Source organism: Fukomys damarensis, unplaced genomic scaffold (genome assembly GCF_012274545.1).
Source record: "Fukomys damarensis isolate Sample0158 unplaced genomic scaffold, DMR_v1.0_HiC HiC_scaffold_25, whole genome shotgun sequence".
Lineage (NCBI taxonomy): Eukaryota > Metazoa > Chordata > Mammalia > Rodentia > Bathyergidae > Fukomys > Fukomys damarensis.
In genome coordinates, this window is record NW_022900937.1 from 32,549,931 (window position 1) to 32,569,279 (window position 19,349).

The following is a 19,349-nucleotide window of genomic DNA, read 5'->3' on the forward strand; positions in this document are numbered from 1 at the left end:
GGCCCGGGCGGGCGGGTCCAAAGAGGGGGCTCGGGGTTCCCCGGGCCGGGGATCGGGCCTCCGGGGAGCTGGCTGAAGCCGAGCCGCCCTCCCCGTCCCGTGGTCGTGGGGCAGGGTTGAGTCATTTGCTGTCGCATCCTCCGCACAGTGGCACGCACGTGCGAGCAGGCGGGATCGGGCCAGGTCCCAAACCTGGCCATCTGTCCCTAACCTGGCGATCTTGGGCTCGCTCCTGCCTCTGGGGCGCCTTGGCAACCTACTTTGAGCATAAGCTGTCCTGCTTCAGCCTCGCGGATCCGAGTCAGGTCAGCAGTTTCTGTGACCCAGGCTCTGCGGTGGCACCTACCTAAGTGCTCAGGGCTAGGAGTCATGTGGGTGTCACCTCCCACGGCGTCCTCAGGAGCCACGGTGCTGAGTGCAGTGGGCGCGGGGAGAATAACTCAGCCCCGCCCCGGACAGGCAGGAGGGCGACAAAGGTGTAAGCAGACAATAGCACATTGTCATACGGTGACAGGACCAAGCCCTGGGTCCCTCAGCCCGACCTGTAAGTCCAAGGTATTGCACGCCTGTCATCCCAGCCCCAGGCGGGAGAGCATTGCAGGAGTTCAAGGCCAGCCTGAACCACACAGCAAGAGCCTGTCAGAGAGAGAGGGAGGCTGGGAGGGCTGGATTAGAGTAACCTTCGGGGCAGTCAGGGGATCTTAGTTGCTTGAGCCGATGTGGGGGCTGGAGGACTGTGAGGGCTGATGATTTCCTGGTTCTACAGCAATAATAGGATTTCTGGAGTGGGAGAGCACAGGGAGGAGCAGATCTGGAGGGAACAGGATATGTTCAGCAGTTCTGCATTTGATGTGCCTGCAGAACATCCAAGTGAGTCAGTGCCCTTGGTCTCCTTTACAAGCAAGGTTTAGGGGCAAGAATGATTTGCTGGGGAACATACATCAAAGCAGCAGCAGATATCAGAAGCTTTAATAGAACCTCTTTTCTCTGAGCCCCTGGACTGATATGGAAAGAAGTTGCAAAAAGCCAAGTGTGGTGGCTCATGCCTGTACTTACTCTCAGATGCTCAGGAGGCTGAGGCAGGCGGGTCACAAGTTCAAAGCCAGCCCATCTCAAAATAAAAATCCTGTCTCAAAAGAGAAAAGGGCTAAGGAGCGTGGCTCAGTGGGAGAGAGCTTGCCTAGGATGGGTTCAATCCCCAGCACCTCAAAAAAAGTTACAAAGGCATTAGAGCTGTGATTTTTTAAATCATTCCTGTATACTAGGGATTTAAGAAGATGCTTCAGGATTTTACTAACAGAATCATTTTATTTTTAAGTCACTTAAAAGCATTATGTATATAAATAATGCATTTGTGTACACAGTCAGCTCTCTCTATGAGGTCCACATCCTCAAACTTAATAAACCCTAGATTGAAAACACGCAAAAGAGTTGTGCGGGACTGGACATGTATGGCCTTTTCCTTGTCATTTTCTAAAGGACGCAGTGTAGCGGCTCTCTCCTTGGCATTTGTGTTGTAGTGGGTGTGATGCCTAAGCTAGAGGTAACCTCCAGTCTAGGTGAGGATGTGTGTTGATTATGTGCAAATACACTGCTTTATAGAAGTGACTTGAGGGCCGGGGGGTTTTAGCTCAGTGGCCACCGCCTGCTTTGCAAGCACAAGGTCCTGAGTTCAATCCCCAGTACCAAAAAAGAAAAAAAATAGAAGTGACTTGAGCCTTACAGGATTTTGGCATTCACAGGGGTCCTGGCCTAATTCCCTTGCACATTCTGAGGTCTGTACTTTAATATAATGTGTTCAGTATGTTGTACACCAACATTTTTGCTTATTTGAAAAAGGATCTGGCTGTGTATTCCAGACCAGCCTTGAACTCACTTATGTAGCCCAAGCTGGCCTTCAATTCCTGGTGATCCTCCTGCCTTAGTCTCCCAGGTGCTGGGATTACAGTGTGCACTCATACCTGGCAGTATGCATCTTCTTCTCGGTCCATCGACTTCCTCTGATATTCTATCCCTTGAGGTCAAGGGTTTTGACTTTGCTCACAGACTTGGTGCCAGCACTTAAGAGGTGCTCCCTGAAACCTCAGGAATGAGGGAAGAGTCAGATCTTCTTGCTGCTCCACAGGCAAAGCAAAAATACAGAATCAGGATGGTGCAGCTGGCTAAAGAGCTTTGGCTCTGCGGTCAGACATGGCAGGAGGACTAATAAGTGGACTCAGAGTGACATCTACAAATACAGAGAGAAACTTTGTATTCCCCTGCACAGAGGGCATTGAACCAGGGCCTCTGCACTGAGCTCCATGCCCAGCTTTTTTTTTTTTTAATTTAGAGACAGGGTCTTGCTAAGTTGTCCAGGCTGTGCTCGAACTTGGCGATTGATCCTCTTGCCTCAGCCTCCCGGAGCACTAGGATCACAGGTGGGTTCCATTGTGCCTGGCTGAGAGAAACTTGGAGTAGGACCAGGGGCTCTCACAGACTGCACCTGTGCTCACCGTCTCTCCTTTACCAGGCAGTCTGTCCCCCGGAAAGAACCGACCGTGTGTCAGGGCGAAAGGGACCTGTGTGCAGCCGCTCTCCGAGGACCCTCTGAAGCTGTGACTCAGCATCCATGTGTAGTGAGTGCGTTTCCATCCCCTCCGGAGTGGTCAGTCGCCTTCTCCATAAATGCCGTGTGGGTCACAGGCAGGGTCATCTGTAAAATGCAAATTGTAACCCGCCTTTCTGAACCCCCATGAGGGTTCAGAGTGCACAGGTCTGGCCAGGACGGAATGGGTCCCAGGGGCTCGGCTGGTAAACGGACACATCCGTAATCAGCTCCAACCCTGGATCAGCTGGCGAAGGCAGGGAGCCGGGTGATGTGTCTGCTAGTTAGGAGTGAAATGCTTCTCCCACCTCTGCCTAGGATGCCCTTTTGCTTGTTGGGTCAGCTTGTATAAATTTTTTTGTGATGCTAGGGCCTTGTGTATGCTAGACAGGTGCTCTACCAAGAGCGCCATTCCAGCCAGCTTTCTGTAATTTAAGAAGAAAAAGGAATTTAAAAAAATAGTACCTGGGGGTCTGGGGTGTAGCTCAGTGGCACCACACCTGCCTGGCAAGTGCAAGGTCCTGAGTTTGAACCCTGGTACCAAAAGAGAAAAGAATACTACCCAAGGGCAAATATTTATATATTAAGTAAAAGGAATATACTTGGGATTGAACTCAGGGCCATCATCCCTAGCCTTTTTTTTTTTTTTTTTTTTTTTTTGAGACTTGGTCTCATTAAGTTCCTAAGTTGTACAGGTGGGGCTGAAACTTGCCATCCTCCTGCCTCAGCCTCCCAGAGGGCCAGGATGACAGGTGTGCACCACAGCAACTTACTTTGATGCTGGGTTCCTCGATATCAGTGTAACTGACCCTTCTTCTTCTAGGGGATCTTCCCCGGATCATGCTATGGTGAAAAATGTTCCGGAAAGGCAAAAAGCGGCACAGTAGTAGCAGTTCCCAAAGTAGCGAGATCAGCACGAAGAGCAAGGTAGGGGAGAACCATTCACCTGGGGCCGCACAGCGCAGGCCGACCGGGTCCTGTTGCCCTGTGATCCCAGCTGCCTCTCCTAAGGCTCATTTTTTATACTACACTCGGTTTGGTTTAATTTTATTCCAGTTTGTAGATTTTTCTGTAATCCTTAAATCCATTAAACATGCATGGTCAGTTCACAACTGACACAGATTTTAAGAATTTTGAAAGGCTGGAAAGTGACGGTGTTAAGGGGCTGCATCCTGGGGGTTGTGGGGTGGCTGTGTGTGTAACACTCACACTTACTCACCTGTGTACCAGAGGACCGTGGGTGCCGTTCGAAGGAATGCAGTGACTTACCTGAGGCAAACTTTCTAACAGACATTCGCAGAACACTATTTCTGAGGAAACTGCCGCTAGAGTAGTTCTAGGGGACAAACTACTGTCTCGTGTGGTTTTTGAAAACTGCCTGACAGTCACACTGTGGCTTGCCTGCAGTGGGCTGGGTGCCGTGGGTGTCACTGTGAAGCACCTGGATGGAATTAGGAGATTTCATGAGCCCCAGTGGTTGGCTACATGTCACCCATCACTTCGCTTCTGGTTTCTTATTAAACAGGGATGTTACTCCCCGCCTGGCTTTCTGCATAGGATTCATTTTGAGTCCTGTGGAAATAATCTGAAAGCACAGTGTAGATTTCCACAGAGAATATTAATAAGGCATTTTGTAAGATGCCAAGAGGTAATGTCTTAGGCTGACAATGTTGTGTGACTGGAAGGTTGGTTGGAAATATATTTTGTTTTGGTTTTGTTTTTTTCTGGAGGTGTTGAGGCAGGGTCTTGCTTATGTAGTTCAGGCTGGCCTTAAACTCAGGTGATACTCCTGCCTCAGCCTCCCAAGTACTGGGATCACAGGCGTGCGTCAGTATTTGTTTCTGAAGTTTGCTATAGGGTGTATCTTAGAAAAACCCATTGCTGAATAATTGGCCTGAAGTGATAATGTGTCACCTTAACTTAGTGAGTCATTTCAGCATGCGTGGTGGCGAACCTGAGAGCAGACGGGACTTCTGACTGTGTGGCTTTTCTGTCGGTCTGTCTCTCAGTCTGTCGATTCCAGCCTCGGAGGTCTCTCGAGGTCCAGCACTGTGGCCAGCCTCGACACAGACTCTACCAAAAGCTCAGGTGTGTAGACGGCTTGGGTCAGTCCTGTACTTGTGTAGTTTTGCCTCACAGTGTGTTGTGAGTCCTGTGCCCCCTCCAGTCACCTCTGAAAGTTCAGAAATGCCAAAAATGCAGCATGGGTGGGGAAAAGTCGCCTTGGAGTACAGCTCAGGCAAGTGGCTTCTCGGTGAGTCCTGGAGCAAAAGACACAATGTGGAAATCCACTGGGAGGTTTACAAGTAGAAATTGGGTAGGGCTGGGGATGTAGCTCAGTGGCACCCCGCCTGCCTGGCAAGGGCAAGGTCCCGAGTTCAATTCCCAGTACCGAAGGGAGAAAAAAAAGATATTGGATGGCAGAGAGTGAATCACATTGGACTTCTGCCGTCTGTGGGGACTGGAACACTTGTGTTAGTGATTAAAGGGTCTAAGAGCTGTGTGCCTGGAGGGCTGTCTGGAGTGACACAGTGATCAAGGGTAGCGGGTCACGTGTGCCAGAGCCTTGCAAAGTTACCGTGGCCGCCAGAATTAGTCACTCATAGAAATCAAAGGCAGCTCCTAGCCAAGCTGCATAAATAGCTGGTGAATTACTGAGGACACACAGCATTCATTTTCTCCTAGCCTAGGATCCCAGAGTGCTTGCTTCAGCAGCACATGCACTAGAATAGGACCCCATACCAGCAGTCTGTAAAAAAGAATGTTATAGCATAAAGTCCATTATCTTTACTTCCAGTGCCTCTAAGATCTTAAAAATGGTGGCATCATTGTATTGCATAAACATTTCTTAAAAGCAGTCACGTAGTATTTCCTTAGTGTGGTAGATATCGTAAGTCATTTGTGGTCATTTTTGTGTCGGCTAGAAAAAGCAGACAGGGACTTTTTCTCTGGCATTAGACCTTGAATATTAAAAATATAATTGGTGCTGGGTGTGGCGGTGCACACCTGTCATCCCAGCACTCAGGAGACTGAGGCAGGAGGATGGCAAGTTTGAGTCTAGCCTGGGCAACTTAAGACCCTATCTCAAAATAAAAAAGAGCCTGGCGTGGTGGCGCTCACCTGTAATCCCAGCACTTGGGAGGCTGAGGCAGGAGGATCGCTGTGAGTTCGAGACCAGCCTGGGCTACATAGTGAATTCTAGGTCAGTCTTAACTACATAGTGAGAACCTGTCTCAAAAACCAAAAAATAAATAAATAAATCAAATTTTAAAAATAAATAAAATGAAAGGAGCAAGGTAGGGGTGTGGCTCAATACAAAACTCTGGGTTCAATCCTCAGTATCGAAAAAGATTTAAAATCATATTCTAATGACAGTGTCTGCTTTCATTTGCGATAGGCCTGAGGACAGTATTTCTTTTGAGGTCTATGACAAGTTTTCCTTCTCCTTTAGGACAAAGCAACAATAATTCAGATACCTGTGCAGAATTTCGAATAAAGTATGTCGGTGCCATTGAGAAGCTGAAATTCTCGGAGGGAAAAAGTCTTGAAGGACCACTAGACCTGATAAATTATATAGATGTTGCCCAGGTAAGACAATTAAAAAAAAAAAAAAAAAAAAAAAGATTTCATGGGCTGGGATTTAGCTCAGTGGTTCTGCTGCCTGCCTTGTAAGCACAAGAACCCAAGTTCAATCCCTGGTACCAAAATAAATAAATAAAATTTTTTAAAAAAGATTTTACTTTAAAGCCTCTGGTTAAGACTAGAAAGGCAGGGCAATGGAGATTTACTCCTGGTGGCAACTGGATGGCGCCTTCTCACTGTGTTAACTTGTAGTCCTGTGGTCTTGGCAGTTCTAGGTGCCTTGGACCTTGAGTTGTGTAAGAACCAATGCTGTTTGTTCCTCCACACATAGAACTTCTGGTTTTTCCGGGGCTGACTGACGTCCTTGTTTAAATAGGAACTGATTGTGGTTTTCCTTTAAGACAAGCAAAGCCGTACTGTAGCTCAGCCAACTGTTCATCCTGTTAAAAAGTAACTCACAGCAATGTTGACCTAACGCATGTGCTCACTAACCCTGTCTCCAGGAAGAATCGAGGGGGTTTCAGAAATCTGTCCGGGTCAAGAAGATTAAAGAACAAATCATCATCATGCAGGGAAATTCAGAATGAAAATTAAGATACAACAAAGCTGCAAAGTCAGTGCATAACATAAGACTTGTACACTTAATCTGCGGGGGAAGTGAGGGAACGAGACGTCTATGGTTTCTCGTAAGAACATACAATCTCTTAGTCTTGAGACCGCCGATATCAAATGTGATTCTTATCTTCATGAATGTAGAGGAAGTTACTTCTGTCTGAGGGAGATCAGCAAATCTAATTTGCCATTTAACAGAGAACTTTGTGGTCTGGTCTGTTTATTCCAATGAGTTATCCTAGCATTCCATTGGGAATAAGTCAGTTCAACCAAGTAGAAGCAACAACCAGTTTAATTGGAGCAAAGCGGGAAACATAAAAGAGTAGCAAATGACTAGCAAGAAGTTTTTGATAGCGCGAGGAGCTGTGGGTTAAGGTATTTGAACAGGGCTCATTTCGTATAATTCACTATTCCACATTTCCAACATGGGCCGTCTGCTACCGTCACCAGTATCTTACTGTATTTTAAAGACAAACTAGGTTGCGATGTTTCAGGAGAGAAAGCCAGATAACCGGCTAGGGAATCCATTAGCTGTCGTGCTGAGTTGGGAACAGTTCAGAATGCAGACTGATGTGCTTATAAACCAAGGACCTGCTGCTCAGCAGCCACCTGCCCCAAGCCCTGGGTGTGGGGACAACCAGACCCACCTGTCCATCTAGGTTGGATGGATTGAGAAACTGTTCCGGGGGCCAATCCTCCTGCCCATTTCGGTCCTGACACCTTAGGTACTATTCTTGAAAATCTAGAGACCTTTATTCCAGTAAGAGCTCTGTGAGGTTTCTCAGTTTGGAATTAGGGCTCCCATCACAAGACAGAATATCAAGCCAGGTGTGGTGGTTGACAGTGGTAATCCCAGCTCTTGGGCAGCTAGGCAGCCACAAGGTCAGGGCCAGCCTGAGTTACATAGAACACCCTGTCTTTAAGAACAAATAGTAGACTGATGTCAGTCCTGCTCAATTTGTGGGCTGTAAAAATTTTTTTAAACTGTGGGTTTTCCTAATGCCCTTGCTGGGCTAATGTGGACCCAAATTCTCTAAGGTGTGTGAGATTGTAAGGAGCAGATACTGGAAGGGGCTAATCAGACCCGAGACTAACAGAATCTTAATGTACATCTTATAATCTATTATATTTACTTTAAAGCAAGATGGAAAGTTACCTTTTGTTCCACTGGAGGAAGAATACATCATGGGAGTTTCCAAGTATGGTATAAAAGTATCAACATCCGATCAATATGTAAGTAATGCCACTTATTAAAATGTTTTAGGAAGTGGGGAATCCAGGCCTGGAAGGGCTTACTTGTAGTTGGGTGTCCTGTTTGTAGCACCTGGCCACTAGCTGGTCTAGAACATGACCAATTTCTTGGGGTGAACATCTCCAGTCTACACATAGCACCCTGTCCCCACCGCCGGCTGCACTGGCCCATGCCTGTAACCCCAGCTACCTGGGAGGCTAAGGCAGGAGGATCACAAATTTGGTGCCAACCTGGCTACATAGTGAGACCCTGTCTCTAAAAGGGTTTTCAGGGGATTTAGCTAAGTTGTGCTGCCATCTGCCTTACAAACCCAAGGGCCTGAGTTTGATCCCCAGTACCAAAAAAAAAAAAGAAAAAGAAATAAATAAAAAGGGCTGGGTAAATATGAAAAAATGGAAACAAAGTCTTTGTAAATAGGGTAGGGTGAAGGGAGGGCGGGAGAATGGGAAAAAATAAGAACCAAGGTATCGTATGTAAAGATACAATATCCCAATGATGAATGTAACTGTATTGTTAGAGCTGAGCAGAAGGCCCTGGCTTTCATCCCTAGTACCACAAAAGCAAAACAAAGCAAGCTGTCATCGGGGAAGGTGGCAGAGATGAGCATGTAGTCAAATCCTCTCGTCTCCTGGGGTCTGAGTAAGAAGGTGTGATCCAGAAGGCAAGCTGCTTCATCACAGAGCATACCTAGCCCTTGGGGCAAGAAACTTTGCAAGCTTTCTGCCAGATCCATGGGCATCCCGGTTAGTCTCACAATACTCTTTCTCCTTGGGTGCTAGGGGTCTAATCAGGGGCTAGTGCCACTGAGCTACATCCGTAACAGGGTCTGAGTTGCCCCAGGTGGGACTCAAACTTGTGATCCTCCTCCCTCAGCCTCCCCTAGTGCTGGGATCACAGGTGTGCATCACGACACCCAGTCACAATACATCGAGGACGAGGAGATGTGTCACAGTAACGTCTCTGGTTTCCGCAGGACGTGCTGCACCGACATGCTCTGTACCTAATCATTCACATGGTGTGCTATGACGATGGCCTGGGCGCAGGAAAAAGCTTACTGGCTCTCAAGACCACAGACGCCAGCAATGAGGAGTACAGCCTGTGGGTTTACCAGTGTGGCAGCCTGGTGAGGCCTGATCACGCTGGCGGGGTCCCTGGGGTCCCCAAGTGGTGGCAGTGAGGCTTGGGTGGAATGGGGTGCAGGGAGCCTGCACGGTGCCTGGGGTGGGATGGAGTCGGTCCCAGAAGGCCCGGGAGGGGATGCTGCAACTCCCACCGGACCTTTTCCCCAACACAGGAGCAAGCACAAGCGATCTGCAAGGTTTTATCCACCGCGTTCGACTCTGCGCTGACCTCTGAGAAGTCCTGAACCTTACAGCCAGGTGGGAGCCAATGTCACCAAGTGTCCAGCTGTCCTCTAAATCGTTCTATCCGTGAAGCTGAACTCTGGGGGAGACAGGAAGGGCCGCCCTGCTACAGTTCCCTGAAGGAAATGCAATGTACAAAATACTGGTCACTTTTTTATCATATTAAAATGTACAATGAGTTCTCAGTGGACTGTTCTGGGGATAAAAAGAAACCCTCATGTTAAAGTGCAAGTAAGTGCCGCACAAATTTGCACTCACCACCGAGGACCACAATGAAACCTGCCTGCGTGGCCTGCCGGGATGCGACGTCACTGGCCTACAGCTGGAGGCACCCAGCGAGTGACGCCATCAACATAGGATGCAGAAAGGGAGTCTTCAAAGTGCAAGAGCAAAGGTTAGAGGACCCCAGTGTTTATCCCAGAGTTGAAGAACCTTAGAAGATTACCGCTCGTGCTAAATCAGCCGCATTTAAAGGATCTCATGGACAGTACCCCAGTGTATTTTTTTTTAAAGGATGTCAATACTTTAAAGATTAAAAACATTAGATCTAAAACCATGTCGGGCTGGGGGTTTAGCTCAGTGGTGCCACTGCCTGCCTTGCAAGCACAAGGTCCCAAGTTCGATCCCTGGTACCAAAGTAAATAAAATTTAAAAACCATGTCCGTTTAAAAGTACTTTATTTTTTCTCCAGTCAAATGACTAGTTAACAAGGAGCGTAAACTTTATTTAACATGCTCTAATTATAAATCACTGCCATAGAACAATGAAAATAATCAATTTCGGTTATACAATATGTACAGTTGCGCTGCACCCAGACCGAAGTAATTGGGCCAGTGGACTGAACATAGTACATCTAAATAAACAGCATCGTCCCGGGTGGGCCGCAGAGCACCAGCCCTCCATGTCAGATCTGGCGGACACTGGCACACAGAAATGCCGGAGTCCTGCAGCTGAAGTTCATGACATGTAAACTTTAAATATAAACAGATATCTACAATGTTCTCCTTCCTCTCAGATTTGCTTTCTTTTTCCTTTTCCTTCCAATTGTGAAGAGCAAAAAACTAGGAAAATACATCGGTGGGGAAGTGAATAGAATCTCCTCAGGCAAGAGGACTGTTCATGGCCGCAGGACAGCACCACCGAATTGCAGACTGGGAAAACACTCCCCAGGTGTCTCAGTACCAGTGGGCCTGGTAAATTAGTTTGGGCCTGGAGTTCAAGCATTAATGTGAATCGGCTCGACTCCTCAGATCGCTGGCACCAGGCGTCCAGGCAGACGCGGGCAGCCGTGCCCTCAGGTCTGAGAAAAATGACTGGACGGAGGGTTCAAGCAGCAGGAAGTAACAGGAGTGAAGTCAGATGTAGTGCTTAAAAAATAGACCTTAATCACAGAGCTAACACATTTACCTGAAAGGCTAAAGGGCAAAAAGCAGTGGCTACACAGCAACGTAAGACATTCCAGTTTGTTCTGTCTTCATCAGTGAACAAAAATACAATGACAAAAAAAAATTTTTAAAGCTCCACAGTTATGAGTCTTGCATCCCGAAGACAAGCTGCTTCGATCCAATGTGCCATCCTAACGAACGTGGTAGGCGCCGTCTGCTAGTTTTCCAAGCCTACACTTACATTATTCCTTTACTTTCATTCAAAATTCCAAGTGGACATCACCTGCCTGTTTATTCCTTCCGAAAGTACGCCAGGCTCTCCAATCCCCTGCTGTGCACCTATGCTCACAACCCTTAGGGAGAGGTAGGAGCCATGTTCGTTACGCTGATGAGTTTGGGTTTTCACGCACAACCTAATCCCCACCCCCTCCCCCAGAAGTGTAAGGCTCAGGGACATCGGCGGCCTCGAGCAGGGAGACAGGTACGTGGGAGCACTGCATTCCTGGGGACCTAGATTCCTGATAGTGCCGGGGTACACATGGACAGATGAATGTCACGACAGTGCAGCGACCTTTCCGTGGGTGTAGTCTACAGACTGGAGACGCTGAGCTGAGCACGTCCTCGGGCTACAAAGGGTGGTGAGTGACACAGGCCGTGGGAACACGGCCGTTCGTGTCATGGGAAACCAGAAGGCAAACGCCGGAACGCTGAAGGCATGTCAGCTGGTTAGGGAGCTGTTCTGCAGTCCATCACCCGTGGTTTCTGGAAGGAACGGACTGCTATTTCCTTGTCGTGGATCACTGGAAGTATGGTTGAGCTTGACTTTTCACGACACAGGTCACACACACATGCAGGGCAGGACACAGGACAAGGCTAATGAGGTGCAAATCCCCAAGCTACTTTAAGTAGACACTGGTGGGTTTCCAGGGCGTGTGTCTCTAATGGTGAACTGATGGTGAAATCCCAGGCCTGACTGGACACAAAGCCTTATTAATGGGCAGTGTAACGTGAATTTCACGGAACTCTCAGGTGCCATAAAATACACCCCCCGACCCCCATACTTGAGATTGAACTCAGGGTCTTTGCACTGAGCTTACGTCCCTGCCCCCACTTTTTTTCCTTTTCATTTTTTATTTGAAATAGGGTCTCACTAAGTGGCTAAGTTGCTCAGGCTTGGGTGCTTGCTTTCTCTCTTTTTTTTTTGGACTGGTGACTGAATTCAGGATCTTGTGCTTCCAAGGCAGGTCGTGGCACCACTGAGCTACATTCCTGGCCAGGCTTTGGATCCTGCTGCCTCCGCCTCTGCCTCCCAGAGTGCTGGGATGACAGGTGTGCGCCATCGTGCGCAGCTGGCTGTGGAGTTTTACAGTGGCAGTTTACTGGCTTCCTAAAATAGGAACTCCAGAATCAAACCAAGGAAAGCAGGAAGAATTTCTAAGGGTCTTCATTTCAGTCTTCACTTCTCATTTTTAGGGTTAGCTAATTCTGTAGATGTAGGATCTTGGTTATATAGTTAAAATTAACTTTTTAGCTCACCTTAGGAAATTTAGTTTTTCCTAACAGAAGTACAACATTTCATGAAAACTGCAAATGATAAAAACAATTCACTTATATGTAAAAATTGCCTTTGAGTTTTTAAAACAGAACAGTGGTAGGACAGAGAACGGGCTACCATATGGCGCGACTGGTGAGTTTTGGTACCAACGATGAGCCCAGAACGGAACAGCTGAAAAGGCTTGTGTCCGGCGACTTAGTCAGCGATAAAGTGCACGAACGACACGGGGAAGGCGCCCTTGCGGCTGGGATCTCCGTCAATGTGGCCGATCTGGAATGACAGCAGCTCAGGGTTACAAAGACTCCCAACACAGTGCAGGACCGGGAGCACCTGGCGAAGAACTGTTCAGCACAATCTCCCCTGCTGCTTCCAGTACTCGAAGGGCTGACAGGGAATGAGCCTTGGCTTTTTCACCCCCCAGAAAGATGGTGTCTCTGCTGTAGCCCCTGGAGGCTGGAACATAGTGGGGCTCTGCAGGGCATGGGGACAGAGGGCAGCATCACCCAAGTAGAGCTGAGCACTTGCCATGGTCCCCACCCATGAGTGGCAGAGGCCGAAAGCCCAGGACCCTGGGGGAGCCCCGTGTCCCTCCTGGTTTCTGGGCCCTGCCCTGGACGCTGGTGCTATCTCGTCCCCCTAGTCCAGACATAGGGCCATGGCCGAGAAACCCAGGGTCTCACCTCAGGCCCCTCGGGGGTGCCGGGACAGGCAGAGCTGGCAGGCGTGTGGCCGAGGGCACAGGCCCCAACAAACTTACCCACCACTCCTGGTCCTCCTCCCCGTCCACGATGATCACATCCCCCTCAGAGAAGGTCAGCTCATCTGGGTTGTCGGCCATGCAGTTATACAGTGCTTTGACCCGCTTGGGCTTCGACTTGGTCTGTGCAGGATGGGGATGGAGGTTGGTGAGGTGAGAGGCCTGAGCTGGTCTCGGGTCCGACCCAAGCCTGGAAGCCCACAGAGCTCAAGATGAGCAGCTCAGCACGGCTACGGATGAGGGAGCAGAAGGGGGAGCCTCAGCCCAGTGAGCATCCTGGACGAGTCAGGAATGAAGCAGTGGGCTCTCAGCTGGCCGCCAACGACAACAGGGAGCCCCAGCACCGCTCCCCAAAGGCCAGGGAAGTGGAAGGACCAGGCGCAGACGCCTCATGGTGTGGCCTGGGCTGGAGAGGGATTGTCCGCTTACCGCCTGAGACTTCCTGGGCATGGGTGCGGGCGGCTGCAGGGCTGCAACACTTGACAGGGGACCCACAGCTTCTGTTCAAGAGAGACCCATTGCGTTAGGGCAAAGAGGGCACCTGTACCAGATGCCCTGTTGCTTTTACCCCGACAGAAAGTGACCACGGAGCCAAGTGGAAAGATCCCTGAGAGGCCAGGGATCTTTCCGCTGCCCCAATGTGTTATGGGGATCAAGGAGGGCCACAGCGAAGAGAAGCCCAGGGCCTGATTCTCAGAGCAGCAGCCTGGCCCCAAAGAGGCCGGACGGCAGCGCTGGGCTCCTGCCTGGAATCTGCCCCACAGACTGCGCAGAAGCAAACCCAGCCCACAGCAGTTGACTAAAGGGCAGAATAAAAGGTAGGTCACGGGGAATGGAGAGATCCTTGTCAAAGGGGAAGGGGCAAGAGATGGTGGAAGGAGGGGGGGCAGTAAGAAGAACTAAGATCCTTGTGTTCCTGCACCAGCTCCCCTCGAGGACCAATTACCACCCACTGCAAATGTGGGCCAATAAAAACCCAAGTGAATAATTACCCAGTCCTCGTGGCTGGCCTTTGCTGCTCAGTGCGGTCGGCCTGTCAACCCTGCAGAGGAGAAACAGACTTGCTGGCGTGGAGGCTGTGCCCACCTTGCCCCACCTGCATGGGTGGCCTTCGCCCACTGCCACCCAGCCTCCGTTCCTGGGGTGGAGAAGGACGAAAGGCCCGGAGAGGCACTGGGCTCCTCCACAGCACCCCTGCTCGGCCCTCCTGGAAAGCCAGGACCTGGCTCAGTGCCACAGGCGGATGGCATCAGTGCCACCATCCCAGCCCCTGCTGCTGGGCAGCGACGCAGCTGACCACGGGCTCAAGCTAATGGCAAGCTTGGCGAGCTCTGGGTCACGCATGGCCCACAGCTGCGAAGCAGAGCTCCAGAGTGCAGGGCCCAGCTCTGTGAGGGCAAGGGACAAGGCTGTGACAGGCAAGAGCCTGGGGCTGCAAAGGGGCAGACAAGGCCGGAGGTGGCCAGGGTGTCCTCTCCACAGTATCTCCAGTCCCTGCTTCCTGGAATGCACTGCCAGGGTCTTGGGTCTCTGTGGTTTCAAAGCAAAGGCAGAGAACAGCTGGCGCTGGTTTGATTCTTAATTTTTTTTTTTCTGTTTTTGGTATGGGGATCAAACTCAGGTCCTTGTGCTTGTGAGGCAGGTGGCAGAACCTCTGAGCTACATTCCTGGCCCGACTCTTAATTTTTTGAGATGGGACCTCGCTATGCAATTCAGGCGGGCCTTGAACTCACAGTGATCCTCCTGCCTCAGCCTCCTGAGTGGGGGGATTACAGGTGTCACCACACCTGGCTTGACTTTGCTCTTATTTTAAAGAACTGAAAAGGTCTAAAAATGAGGCCCACCAGCCTGCCAGTGTCACAGTTTAACTTCCACCATCTCGGTGTACACGCCTCAGCAAACACTGTCAGGCTGACCCCGACCCTATCTACAGGTACGGAAGTCTGAACTTCATGATTCCAGCGTTCCACAGCATGGTCTCCTTGTGCTTTTTTCAACCATTTATAAGTCCAAAAGCCATGGTGAGCTCATGGACCGCAGGGAAATAGGTGGCAGGCACGCCTGGTCCCTAGGCCAGCCTGAACTAAGGGAATAAACGTGCACCCAGGGCCATTCCCCGGGTAGTCACCATGGGGAGCAACGGTTCCTTCACGTGGAAACCGACTCCACCCCGACAATCTGACCCTGCTCCCCAGGACAAGGACAGAGCACCCCCACCCCCGCCTGCCTCTGTAGGGACCGGAGCAGCTGGACCCCAAGCCACACCCTCACACGTGCCGGCCCACACCCATGTTGGGTGCTCTCTAGTGGGGCCTGACCTGAACTCTTTCTGTTCAGAACTTTGAGGAGCTATTTGGACTCTGCAAGAACAGCGGCTTGGAGCGCCCCCATCAGAAGACGGCACAGGGACAGAGGAGGTGCAGAGGCAGACAAGCTCACCCTGATCCCAGGGGCCCAGATGGGAATGGTGCCGCCCTACCCGGCACCAGATGGGCTTCTTGGCAGCATTTTCACTAAAGACCCCCAAACGCTCTTTCCAATATAAAGATCCAGGTTCCAGGGATGAAATAAAGGACAGTGTCCCCACAAGTGGCTGCTGGGGCAGGGTGTGTCCGTAGGCCCCGCGGCTTCCCTGGAGCAGACCCAGAGGGCCTCACACCCAAGAGCCTGGTGTCTGCACCCAGCATCTAAATCCAGGGCTATCTGCAGACTGTACAGAATAAAACCAGCGCGGAGATGAGCACGGCAGTCCCAGACCAGGAACAGGTTCCACTCCAAGAATATCCTTGTCTGATCTGTCACCGTCCTGCAAAGGGAGGGCTCACAGTGTGCCTGTGAAAAGGTTGCAACTCGAGTGTTCGGAAGTCAGGCACTTACTTACTGTACTAAATTTAGATTTCTGCTGTGTGGGTTTAAGATACACTTGTAAAAAATTTCCACAGCTGGAAACTTCTGGAAGCACAGGCTTTAACCGCCTTGGGATGCAGATGACACTGTGCTTCTTACGCTGCAGGTGGGGGCTCCCATCGTGCAGAGAGAAAGCTGGGTGGTGCACGCTTGTAGTCCCAGCATTCTGGAGGCTGAGGCAGGAGGATTGCCAAGGGTTCAAGGCCAGCCTGGGCTGTACAGAGAGTTAAAGGCCAGCCTGACCTACATAACAAGACTGTTTCCAACAAACAAATCAACAAACCAACCCCAAACCAACAGAGAGAACCCCGGCAGCAGGAGGAATATGCTGTCACCAGAAGCCCTCTGGGCACAGGACGCAGGGGCAGCACTCACCCAGGTGCTGGCTTCTTCTGCAGCGGGCGGCTGGGTGGCTGGGGTGGCGGGGCCTTGCTTGGCTGGCTCAGGGCTTCCAGCACAGGAGGTGGCCTGGCCACAGACACGGCTGGGGTGGCAGGGGCTTGCTCTGGGAGGCTGCGGGTGGCGGGGCCTTGCTTGGCTGGCTCAGGGCTTCCAGCACAGGAGGTGGCCTGGCCACAGACGGGGGCGGTGTAGGGGTTGGGGGATCTGCAGGGAGAGGAGAGGGAGGCGAGGGTCAGCCTCTGTGCCAGCCAGCTGCACACCCAGCTCCACCCGGACCTCTCCTCCTCCTGGCAACCTGGTCAATGCCTACCTGAGCCCATGCTCACTACAAACCAGGCCCCCATCAGCTTGGGTCTCAAGGGAGGGCGGGACCCTCTGTCAAGCTGCAGCCCAGGGGAAGGGGTGGCAGGAGGCTGCCTGGAGCAGGTGCCAGCCTGGGCCCTGCCATGGAGCTGGGCCTTCTTCCAAGCTGGTTGGGCACCAACAAGGCCGTTCTTGCCCCACCAGGCTGCTAGGCAGGGCCGCACATGAGGACAGATTGTGAATGGTCCCGTCAAGGTTCTGGCCCTTGCGCAGGCAGGGTGAAGGGTCACTCACCACCAAGGCTGCGGGGCTCACCCCGCTCCTCCCTCATCCTTTGAGGATGGTAGCTGTCTTGGAAGGGAGCTAATACAGAAGGCGAGGACTTGGGGTTGGGGTGAAGGAGTCCAGTCTGTGGTCTTTTTTTTTTTTTTTTTTTCCCCCGAGACAGGGTCTCGAGGAGAAGCTTACACTGGTCTTTAACTTGCTATACAGCACAAGGAGGCCTCAAATGCACAGAGATCCTCCTACGTCAGCCACCCAAATGCTGGGATCAAAGGTGTGTGCTACCACGCCTGGCTCCTTTTTCTGTTTTTAAGCCAAAAAGTGGACTCCCACTCAGGGACACCAGCCTGAGAGGCAGGAAAGAGCTCTGGCCGAATGAGCCCCTGCCGATAGTTCTGCATGTGCCTCAGCTGGACCCGGCCCGCACACCCCGCACTCCAGGGCCACTGACAGCCTATCGGACACAATGCCCCTGGCTCTGCCAGCAGTGATTGCTCACACAGCATTTAGAGTAGCTGAGCCACTTTTTAGAGACACAGTCTTGCTATGTAGTCAAGGGCAACCTAAAACTTACCAGGTAGCCTGGGTTGGGCCCTGAACTTGCAATTCTCCTGTCTCAGCCTCCTGAGTGCTGGGATTATAGGTGTGCCCCACCATGCCTGGCTTATTTAACTATTTCAAGGAAGCCACAAGCACCGTGACCTGGAAGTCCCTCTCAGTACTCGGGAAGCAGGGACACCACCCCGCCCAGCCACCATGGCCAAGGTAGGCCCCAGGGAGGGACGCCAAGGTCTCTGCCCACTACCGCTCCTGCAGGCCCAAGGACTCTCAGCCACATATTGGCATTGAGTGAAACAGAGATGGTACAGCAACCACCATCCCCAAATACTGAAAATCCTCACTCGGACAGAGGCAATGGAAGTCCCTGGGGCAGGGTGTGAAGGAGAAAGTGCTGCTAAAATGCTGTGCGAGACAGAAAAGAGTGAGCCATTGAGGGGTGCAGTGGATGGAGGCCAGAGGGCGAGAGCCGTCCTGCCGTGACGTTTGTGTGTCTGTGTGCAGGTGTGCTCCCCCACCTGTCTCCCCAGGTGGCTGCCAACAGTGCCCCTGCCTTCCAACCTAAGGCCCACTGGCGAGAAAGGAAAGAAAGGACAACGTACTGGTCGATGTCACTCGCAGAGGGGGCAGCGGTGGGTGGACAGCTGGCGGATCTGACGAAGATCGCTGCCTGCTGACACCGTCCACACCTACAGAGTTTGTCTTCCACGGGGTGCTAGCCGAGGAGGCTGCCTGAACTGATCCCATGCGCACACACAGGCAGGCACACGCACACGCACACGCAGAACAAAAACAGAAATAAAACACTGCGTTACTGATCCTCTCGCTTACAAAATGGTCGCTGTGACCTTCCTTTGGCAGCCGCTAGGACCCTGACCTTTTGCCTCTGGCGTCTGGAAGACTGATGGGCCAGGAACCATTCCCTGATGCTTTTCTCAGTCTGCCAAAGTTTGTCTATGTATTTTTTGTTCTTGTGAGCAGTGACTATGTACTTCAGGCTGGCCTTGAACTCACTCAGTAGCCCAGGCTGGCCTTAAATTCCCCATGACCCTCATGCCTCAGCCTCCTGAGTGCTGGGATCACAGGCATGTAATATCATGCCCAGCTCCTGCCTGTCAAAATTTCAAGTTCTTGATTTCACTTCTCACAAAGAAATATTGTTTGAAGAGGGCAATAAAAGCCACAATTTCTTCTGCTGAGCATGGCTTTGGGGACCTGTGGGTCTTTTGCTTGTCTCTGCCCTTCCGCCGCATTCTCCTGGAGACAAAGGTGCAGTCGGCCAGGAGGGAAGGGCTGACCCGCCTGCTTGCCCACACTGCTGCTAGAGGTTGGCCGGGGACCCTGAAGATGGCATTTTACCGGTCAGGAGTCCTCCCCTTGCCACACGAGCTCTTCCTGAGAGCCGCCCGCGAGCGAGGTGCACAGGTCAGACCTGTGCCCCGCCTGGGGCCTGGAGGCAGCCTTTGTCTCCTGTAAAGAGCGAGGTCGCCCTGTGCAGACCCGATGGTGTCCCCCGCCATCTGCCCTGACCCTGAGTGTGGGAGGGTCAGAGCAGGAAGTGCCCTCCCGAGGAAAGGCAGCTGCAGATGAGGACAGCCAAAAGCATGGAAGAAGCAAAGCAGCAAAACCCTGGATCCCAAGAAACCACAATGCCAACACAGAGCTCACCCAAACGAGCCAGCAAACACCTCACCGGCTGTGGCCTGGCCCTGTCCGGCCCCACCGTGGGGACCCTGTGGCAGGTGAGTGGGCTGCGTCATGGACCTGCTCTCAGGACGTCTGTCCCTGGGCAGGGGCCCAGCGAGC

General features: G+C 51.4%; 2 protein-coding genes across 11 annotated transcripts in view; one reads left to right on the forward strand and one right to left on the reverse strand.

The window, feature by feature from the left end:
• Positions 1 to 9,948, forward strand: part of Itgb1bp1 (integrin subunit beta 1 binding protein 1) — a 10,267-nt gene extending 319 nt beyond the window's left edge. The window contains exons 2-9 of one of the 6 annotated variants that reach the window (XM_010629070.2): positions 2,330 to 2,417; positions 2,510 to 2,615; positions 3,408 to 3,511; positions 4,594 to 4,672; positions 6,036 to 6,172; positions 7,919 to 8,011; positions 9,004 to 9,153; positions 9,325 to 9,948. In XM_010629070.2, coding sequence (XP_010627372.1) covers positions 3,440 to 3,511; positions 4,594 to 4,672; positions 6,036 to 6,172; positions 7,919 to 8,011; positions 9,004 to 9,153; positions 9,325 to 9,396 — 603 coding nt within the window. In that variant the 5' untranslated portion in view covers positions 2,330 to 2,417; positions 2,510 to 2,615; positions 3,408 to 3,439 and the 3' untranslated portion in view covers positions 9,397 to 9,948. Of the gene's footprint in view, positions 1 to 2,329; positions 2,418 to 2,509; positions 2,620 to 3,407; positions 3,512 to 4,593; positions 4,673 to 6,035; positions 6,173 to 7,918; positions 8,012 to 9,003; positions 9,154 to 9,324 lie in introns of those variants that run through there. The other 5 variants (XM_010629071.3, XM_010629074.3, XM_019208166.2 and 2 more) reach the window with 5 other exon arrangements.
• Positions 9,949 to 12,231: 2,283 nt separating this feature from the next.
• The window catches only part of Asap2 (ArfGAP with SH3 domain, ankyrin repeat and PH domain 2), a 120,358-nt gene continuing 113,240 nt past the window's right edge, over positions 12,232 to 19,349 (reverse strand). Inside the window, exons 24-30 of one of the 5 annotated variants that reach the window (XM_019208167.2) lie at positions 18,146 to 18,280; positions 16,568 to 16,604; positions 16,374 to 16,466; positions 14,084 to 14,133; positions 13,521 to 13,591; positions 13,092 to 13,214; positions 12,232 to 12,604 (exon numbers count right to left, since the gene is read on the reverse strand). In XM_019208167.2, coding sequence (XP_019063712.1) covers positions 12,530 to 12,604; positions 13,092 to 13,214; positions 13,521 to 13,591; positions 14,084 to 14,133; positions 16,374 to 16,466; positions 16,568 to 16,604; positions 18,146 to 18,280 — 584 coding nt within the window. In that variant the 3' untranslated portion in view covers positions 12,232 to 12,529. The other 4 variants (XM_019208168.2, XM_010629081.1, XM_033756175.1 and 1 more) reach the window with 4 other exon arrangements.